Genomic DNA, 9,076 nt, shown 5'->3' with positions numbered 1-9,076 from the left:
ACTCTAGCTGAATATATATCAAAAGATGGCCTAGTCGGCCATCACTGGAAAGAGAGGCCCATTGGACTTGCAAACTTTATATGCCCCAGTACAGGGGAACTCCAGGGCCAAAAAGTGGGAGTGGGTGGGTAGGGGAGTGGGGGGGGGCTAATGGGGGACTTTTGGGATAGCATTGGAAATGTAAATGAGGAAAATACCTAATAAAAAATATTAAAAAAATGGGTCCCACATATATGAGATGAAATCTTTTTGGCATTTTTCTGTTCTTTTCTTTCTGCCGAATTAGCCTGTGTTTCCTTTTGGAAGAAGCTCTTTTTAAGGAAGCTGATGTCTTCTCCAATCTGTGTGAATATTCAGACTCAGTTTCACTCCTGGTCTGGTTTGGTCCCTCAGGTTTATACTAGATGTTTGGCTGGAATACATGAGGAATTGCAGGGAAGCAGTAGAAATAAGAATCTGGGGGTGGCAAAAAAGTTGAAAAAAAAAAAAAAAGACTCCATCTGCTATAGAAACTTCCAGCTGAAGGTAAAATACCAGAAACATTCAATGGATCCCATCATAACCCTTAAGGGGAAGGGAGGCAGATAAAGTCTAAGGAGTATTTGAATGTGGCTCCCTATATGAAGGAATCTCCCCAAGGTTAGGCAACAATCAGGTAACCCAGGCAAGAAAAACTGTGCACAGTTCTGGGGAGTACACAGATGGAGTGCTGCCCAGACTCGTGGTTTGCCCAGTGAACCCACAGAGAAGCAGAAGCACTGCAAGAAGAGAGCACAGTTTACAGAGGAGATTACGGCTTGGGGTCACAAAGCCCTAGAGCAGAAATTTGAAGCAGATACTCTCAGTACAGCTACAGACCCACCTGTAGAATCTGCTCACTGGACTACAGCCCTAGGAGTCATTGTATGAAGAATATTCTAGCACCCAGACTGCAACAATCTGAGATGGTAAGGAGGGACACCTGAGCCAGCTGTGGGACCCCTATGCAGAGGAGTCAGGAGTGTCTGGAGTCTCTTATTCAATGCCAAATAGGAAAAACTGCATTTACTTTTGCCAGATATTTCTATTCTAGTTCAACTAAGCTGAGCCCATACAGGCCCACAGAGACGGAACTACCAGAGAGCACTCATGGTATAGATTTAGGCCCTCTGCACATATGTTATTATGACTTAAAGTCACTCTAAAGTGCTATAAAAAACAACCCCCAAATTTATTATTTCCACCTGAGTGTTTCATGTGTGAAGGTCAGAGGACAAACTCAGGTATTTTCTACCTTTTGTCTAACACAGGGACTCTGACTGGACTGAAACTTTTGCCAAGTAGGCCAGAATACCTGGACAGCAAGCTGCCGTGATCCTTATGTCCCCAGCTCTTATCTAGGCATTTCTGGAATTATACGCATATGCTCCATCAAACATGACTTTTTTATGTAGGTTCTGAGGAATCTAAACTTGGGTTTTTATACTTGTCAAATAATCATTTTACCAACTGAGATATCTTAGCACAGAAATCAATAACATTTTCACACATCAATAACAAACCAATAATAGACCACTAATAATAATCTCATTGAGAAAGAAACTATACAATTTCATTCATGATCACTATAAATCCTACAAAAATAGCACCAAAGACTCTAAAAATAAAAAAGTAGGACAACTTAAATGAAAATTTAAAGAACACTAATGAAGAAACTGAAGACACAAAAATATAAGTATTCCCATGTTCAAAGCTTGGAAGAATTAATAGTTAAAATATAGACACCACCTAAAGCAATTTATATATCTAATGAAATTGCCATCAAAAAACCAATGACAATCTTTATAGAACTAGAAGAAAAATCTTAGTCAAAGCCATCCTGAAAAATAAAGGAACAAATGAAGACATTATACCAGAGTTTCAAGCCATACTACAGAGGCATAGTAACAAAAACCATGATACTGGAATAAAAACAAATACACAGACTAATGAAATAGATGAGAAATCCCTAACCAAATCCATATCTTTATCCACTTCATTGGCAACAAACGCACCGACAACATAGACTAGAGAGAAGACAGCCTCTTCAGTAATGGGTACTAGGAAAACTTACTGTCCACAGACAGAAGATGGAGACCTGATTCATTTCAAATGTAACGGACAACAAACTAAGAAGCTCCTGTAGAGCAGCAGGGACAGTGAGCAGTGACCAACCTAAGGAGAGAGTACAGGGCTCAGTCGATGGCTCATTCAGTATAGTGTCTGTTTGGCACACATGAGTTTTGAAGCCCTGATTAAGTACACCCATTTAAGGAGCTGGGTGCAGTGCTATCTGTCTATCATCTCAGCACTGTATGGATGTTTTGTCTGCACATGTCTGTGCACCATGCAATGCCTGTGGAGACCAGAAGAAGGTCCAGCAGAGTTAAAGACTGTTGATTAACAGCCATGTAGGTGCTTGAAATGAAACTGAAGTTCTCTGGAAGAGCAACCAATGCTCTTACCTGCTGAGCTATCTTTCCAGTCCTGAGAACCATACAATGTTTACCTAAAATTACATATAGTATATATGTGTGCACATGTGTATACATTAAGTGAAGTGATGCTATTAGGATGATACTGCTTTCCCCCAAGAGCTATAACCTATTTGCCAAAAATCTCAGTACCAAGCATAAGAAAACTAGTTTCTAGTTGTTAGTCAGGGGAGTCTAAGAAACTCATAAAACAATATAGGTTATTGCCATTGCCCTTAGTTACCTTCCAGAATTTAAAGATAAGCCCTTATTTCTGAAGAGTCCACATACTGTAGACACAGGAATTAGAACTGAGCCAGAGCAGACCTGGAAGCCTCCTGCCCAAGGAATAGCTTTTATAGTACCAGAAGGTGCTATGCAAGTTGCCAAAGGGAAAAAAAGCAATAGTCCTTGTATTAGTTAGGGTTTTACTGCTGTGAACAGACACCATGACCAAGGCAAGTCTTATAAAAAACAACATTTAATTGGGGCTGGCTTACAAGTTCAGAGGTTCAGTCCATTATCTTCAAGGTGGGAGAATGGAAGTATCCAGGCAGGCATGGTGCAGGCAGAGCTGAGAGTTCTACGTCTTCATTCAAAGGCTGTTAGTGGAAGACTGACTTCCAGGCAACTAGGGTGAGGATCTTATACCCACACCCACAGTGACACACCCATTCCAACCAGGTCACACCTATTCCAACAAGGCCACACCTTCAGATGGTGCCACTCCCTGGTCCAAGGATATATAAACCATCACATTCCACTCCCTGGTCCCCATAGACTTGTTCAAAAACATGAGTCTATGGGGGCCACACTTAAACATAGCATAATGCAAAATGCATTTAGTCCAACTTTCAAAGTCCTCATAGTCTATAGCAGTCACAACAATGTTAAAAGTCCAAAGTTCAAGGTCTCTTCTGAGATTCATCCAACTTAATTAACTGTAATCTCAAAGCAAGGCAGGAAACCAGCTGGGCAAACTCCAAACTCTGCATCTCCATGGCTGATGTCAAAGCGGTCTTCAGATCTCCACTCCTTTTTCATCTTTGTTGACTGCAACAAACTGCTTTCTCCTGGGCTGGTTCCACTCCCTGTTAGCAGCTTTCCTCAGCATGTGTCCCATGGCTCTGGTATCTTTAACATCTTTGAGTCTCCAAGGCAATTTCAATGTTACAGCTTCTTGTTTCAGTCTGGGATTCCACTTGATCTTTTGGACTCCTCCTAAGGGCTGGCATCACTTTTCCAGCTCTGNGCTCTGTAGCACTCTAAGCTCAGGTTGATCCACTCCACTACAGCTGCAGTTCTTGGTGATCACTCCATGGTACTGACATCTCCAATACACTGGGNTATTCCACTCCAACTAGGCTTCACCAATAGCCTCTCATAGGCTCTCTTCAGGGTGCCAAGCCTCAAATCCTTTGCATGACCCCTTCAGTCNTGGGCCATCAACTACAGCTGAGGCTTCACCTTCTCCAATGGCCTTCCCTGGCCTCTCACAGTGCTAAGCCTCAGCTTCTCTCCATTATGCCTTCATTCCTTCACAAGCAGTNCCACCTGAGTGACTCTTACACATTACCAAGTCNAGCCNCAGCATGAGGTGCAACCTTGGTTATCTCTGGAACACAGCTTCTTTGTGCTCCCAGAAAACAATTTCCAGAAGATTTCACCTCAGTGATGCTGGTCTCTTCTTAATCACTGCTAATTCCTTAGCTCCAACTAACCACCATCAATTTTCCCAGTAGTTCCTTCCATTCTTAAATCTAGAGCCAGAGCCACATGGCTGAAGCTGCCAAATTCTGCTGCTTACAGGAACTAGAATATGATCCCCTTGTACTATTACATTATCACTAGCTTTATGCTTTCTAAATCCTTCACTGCCTAAGCTTGGCTATTCTGGTTCTTGCTCTGTAGATTGACCTTGAATGCAGAGATCAGCATGCTGTCTCATGGGATTAAAGGTGTGTACCACCATGCCTGGATCTAATTAAACTGGGTAGAATCTTGCCCCAAGGTCCCACTCCCTTAATCTTTTATCTCCTAGAACACACGATACGATTCCTGGTACTCCTTTAATACTCAAACCATATATTTTATATTTTNCCTTTCTAAGCTTGCAATGCTTGTTCAAACTTCTCTTCATAAGACTTAACCAGAGAACAAAGTCTCTGCTGGGCTTTTTTGAAACTTCTTTTGTCAATGCAATTAATGCAGTTAATCCAAGTCTCTTAACCTTAGCCTCAGGCAGACTTTTCAGACAAGGGTAAAAAGTAGCCACATTCTTCACCAAAATACCACAAAAACAGTCTTTATGCCACATTCTGAAATTCTTCTCCTTCTCCTATAGGTGGAACAACAATATGAACTAACCAGTACCCTGGAGCTCTTGTCTCTAGCTGCATATGTATCAAAAGATGGTCTAATAGGCCATCACTGGAAAGAGAGGCCCATTGGACTTGCAAACATTATATGCCCTAGTACAGGGGAACGCCAGGGCCAAAAAGGGGGAGTGGGTGGGTAGGGGAGTTGGGGGTGGGTATGAGGGACTTTTGGGATAGCATTGGAAATGTAAATGAGGAAAATACTTAATAAAAAAAATGGAAAAAAAAGAAACAAGAACACGAATACACATTTTCATTTATCTGAGCCATCTGGGTCTTCCTGGAAAGATCCTCACCTCCAGCCTGACCCTATCCTAGAAAGCCTATAACTGTTCTCCTGACTTCCCTGTCCCATGAGTGGTTCTTGCAATCAGAAGTCTAAATAATTTGAGGTGCATCATTTCTGAATGAACACAGATCCTTAACTTCTTGAGTGTTGGTATTACAGCCATGAGTCACCATGACCAAATATGGTTGCCCTCTTTGTATGTGTATGCATGTTTGTGGGCATATTTGCACACGTGTGCCTATGTATAAGCAAATGGATGTATACATTATGCATGTGGAAACCAGAAGTTGCTGTTTGGTGTCTTCCTTAGTCTCTCTCTATCTTATTTTTTGGAACAGAGCCTCTCACTGATTTGGCTAGGCTGGTAGCAAGCTTCAAAGATTTGCCTGTCTCTATTTCTCCAGCATGTTGTTGCAGTGTTGCATAGCTTCTTATATGAGTGCAGTGAACTCAGGTCCTCATGCTTGGGTAGCAAATAATTTACTGACTGAATTATCTTCTGATCTCCCTAGATCTTTGGTCTGTGAGCTGTTTTCCAGCTTTCTAAACAAGAACCTCACTGTACTATAACTATTCAGTCATACATTTATAACTTCTGGCTGTCATTTTATGTTTTCAAATTATCAATTAACATCAACAGTGAGATCCTAATCATTATTTTTGTGATTTCATGATTTTGAGAGGACCTGGCATGATATTTTACATTAAATTACTTGGTTGGAACAGGCACTGTTTTTGATAACCATACATGGTTTTCTTCCACTGCTAATAGGTGTTTGAGATTTAGAATATTAGGCAATTGTTAACATTTCAAATTACATAGCAATGGTTTGTAACTATAACATAAACTTGTAAAATGTTCATTACTAGCCAGCTCAAATGATGCTGTGATGTAATATAACCCCATATTCTTGAATGAGTTACAGTACATGAATGAATAAAATTGTCTTTCAGTGATTTATGAGCTATAAACTTGAATTATTACCTGTGTGTCATTTTGGAGTCTTGCCTTCACATGAAGAATCAGAACCTTCTAATTATATCTAGATCTATGTAAATGACATTTATTCTGTAGAAAATGATGAGGGCCAGGGACACAGCTGAGTAATAGAGTGCTTTCCTAGAAGCAAAAGTCTTGTGTTTAGTTGCCAGCACCATCAAAAAATGATAATGAAATAAAAATTACTGTCACTATGAATGCTGCCACAGTGAGTTTGACTGAAGTCAGGACAGCTTTTGTGAGCTATTTCTTTCTGACCATGAATCCTGGAGACAGAGCTCAGGCTGTCATGCTTATGCAGCAAATACTATCTGCTGAGCTATCTTGCCAGCCCAATGGACTACTTTTGACAAGAAAAGCATTGTGCCCTAATTTCATAGATGGTAAGTCATTCAAGTTGATTTGGGTCAATCTTTTATAATTTGCTATTGATGCAACCACACATTTTTAATGCTAAAAATATTACATTCATGAAGGTGGTCCTTCATTTTAAAATACTGTGCCTAGAAATAGTCTTGTAATAGTGGTAATAAAACTTCTGTAATTAAAAATCACAGTCATGACCTACAAATGTGAGCTACTAGTAAGTTCTAAAATAAGTAGGAAGATTTTTAAGAAGAAAAGATATTTACATATTAATAAATAAGGTGGAGAGCAATAGAAGAAGATATCTAGTGTACACCTTTGGCTGCTATATGTCCATGAATGGGTTTTCACACACCTCCGCACACATAAAACATAGATACCCACACAATTTGAGGTACTTTTTAAAAAAGGGCCGTCAAAACTCAAACATAAAGTCAGCATTTCATTCTTTCAACTGTCCTCAAGTGGATATACAGAACTCAAGACTATGTATCAATAACACAAAGGATACCTAAGAAACTAGCAAGCAAACTGTGAGATGGCCTGAAACAGATGGACTAGAACAGAGAGAAATGAATCAGAGATGTGATTAAAGAGAGACCTTCCCTACAGCATGGCTGATAGGTGACAAGGTGCAGTATGCAAAACAAGAGTGGGAGAAGTGGTTGAGAGCTGACAAATGGTAGAAGCTTCAAGGCACCTGAACTATCTTTAGCATTGTCATGACCATAGCCTTTCTTAGTTCCCAATTTGAACATTATTAGAACCAGGAGGTTCATCTATATCAGGATAACTGTTATACTCTCCTTATTTGCCAATCACATTTGCCAAAAAGAAATCTTAACCAGAGCCAGTTTTCCTGGCTAGAGGAACATGATGCCTCTGAAGAATTCCCTGGGAAAGAGCTGTGCTTGTCTCATACCTGTGCTCTCTTCAGCCTGATTGAAGCCACAGATCTGGCAGATGCTCTGGACCCACTTATTCATGTCAGCCTCTGTCTCAGCCACCAGGTAAAATGTGCGCTCGCTGGTCTTGATATCAAACACAAAACTATCCTGCAGCTCTTTCTTGTTGAAGGTCAGGCCTGCATCCACCTGCTCACAGACGTTCAGGTTGATGATCCGCAGGGGTTTCTTGGAGTGCTCATTCTTGTAGTATTCCAAAACATCTGGATCTCCACTCATTCGGCCACTCCGAAGTATAAACCAGCGTTTCTTCCAGGCCTAAATCACCAGAGAGGTATTGGGAAGAAGGAGAAAATATCATTAGTTAATTTTAAGCCTTTATCAAATCCTCACATAGCATTGATTGAAGATGGGTATTACAAGAGGGTAGGGCCTGGAGAGAAAGGCTCCATAGCATATGAGGGCCCTATCAGATTGCTCATTGGATAAAGGTGCTTGCCACTAGGTTTAATGATCTGAGATCAATCCCTGAAACCCAAAAGGTATGGGAGTTATCATCTGATCTCCATGCATGTATCATGACATTTGTGCTCCACCAAATAAATATGTAATTAAATAATTAAGATTACCATATAAAAGAAGCCAGTTAGCAGAGGAAGTCAGGAAACTTCTGGCCATTGGGTACATTTAACAAAGCAAGAACATTCCCCAATAAGAAAACACACACACACACACACACCCCAAAATTCAAGCCCTCTAAATGAGGGAGGAAAGTGTTATATAAATTTTTTAAATAAAGGATCCAAAATGTCAAGTCCAATATTTGTCTCTATTTCTATTACTATCCTTGTGTCCCTAGTCCAGTTCTTTATTCTAGGACACAAGAACCTGGAAGTTCTCAGCAAGTACCCCATGGATTCATGGCTATTAACATAGGGCCTGCTGGACCCTTTAGGCACTGATGGTCTACATTTCCCTTTTAGATTCCTCAGTTCAAAAATTAAGGACAGTTTTTAGAACTTGTAGAGGAGAAGTGCAACTATTTCTTTAGACTAGATACATACTCATAAAATATCAGGCTAGAAAGCACTTGCAAAGCCATAAAAATCTCAGCTTATAGGTGTGAACCCGTTAAAGCACTGTGAGTTAAAACAACAATGTCACACAAAGTTGCAGGAAAATTAATTTCCAAACTTCCTACAGTATGTCTCTCACCAAACCATGGTGTCTTTGAAGAATTGCTGCTGAGAAATCCTTGTGGAAATTCTCTGAGCATTTAGCTTCTTCTTTTTCTTCAGCCTGGTTTACTGACATATGTTTCCCTAGGACCTTACTCATGCCAGCATTCCATCTGTATTACTGAATGGACAAATGCCTTATATTATCCCATATTGAAGAATTTAAAACTTGGGTACAGATGCTCTTATGCTGTTTTCTACATTGTATCTCTTCAACAAGACTGAGAAAACGCTGAGCAGAACTAATATACAATAGTCAAAAAGACAAAACTCCAAACAACCAAAAAAACTACATACAATTACAGAGCATTGGGGAGTCTTCATTACTACATACTCACTGCATGATTGGAGTCTTCATTACTACATACTCACTGCATGATTGGAGTCTTCATTACTACATACTCACTG

General features: G+C 40.3%; 1 protein-coding gene across 1 annotated transcript in view; it reads right to left on the bottom strand.

The window, feature by feature from the left end:
- The window catches only part of Gab2 (GRB2 associated binding protein 2), a 193,390-nt gene that overhangs the window by 57,915 nt on the left and 126,399 nt on the right, over positions 1 to 9,076 (bottom strand). Inside the window, exon 2 of the mRNA XM_021168220.2 lies at positions 7,448 to 7,748. Coding sequence (XP_021023879.1) covers positions 7,448 to 7,748 — 301 coding nt within the window. The remainder of the gene's footprint in view (positions 1 to 7,447; positions 7,749 to 9,076) is intronic.

Source organism: Mus caroli, chromosome 7 (genome assembly GCF_900094665.2).
Source record: "Mus caroli chromosome 7, CAROLI_EIJ_v1.1, whole genome shotgun sequence".
Classification (NCBI taxonomy): Eukaryota; Metazoa; Chordata; class Mammalia; order Rodentia; family Muridae; genus Mus; species Mus caroli.
The sequence above is the reverse complement of the archived record's forward strand: the minus strand, read 5'-3'. Positions and strand labels throughout refer to the sequence as shown.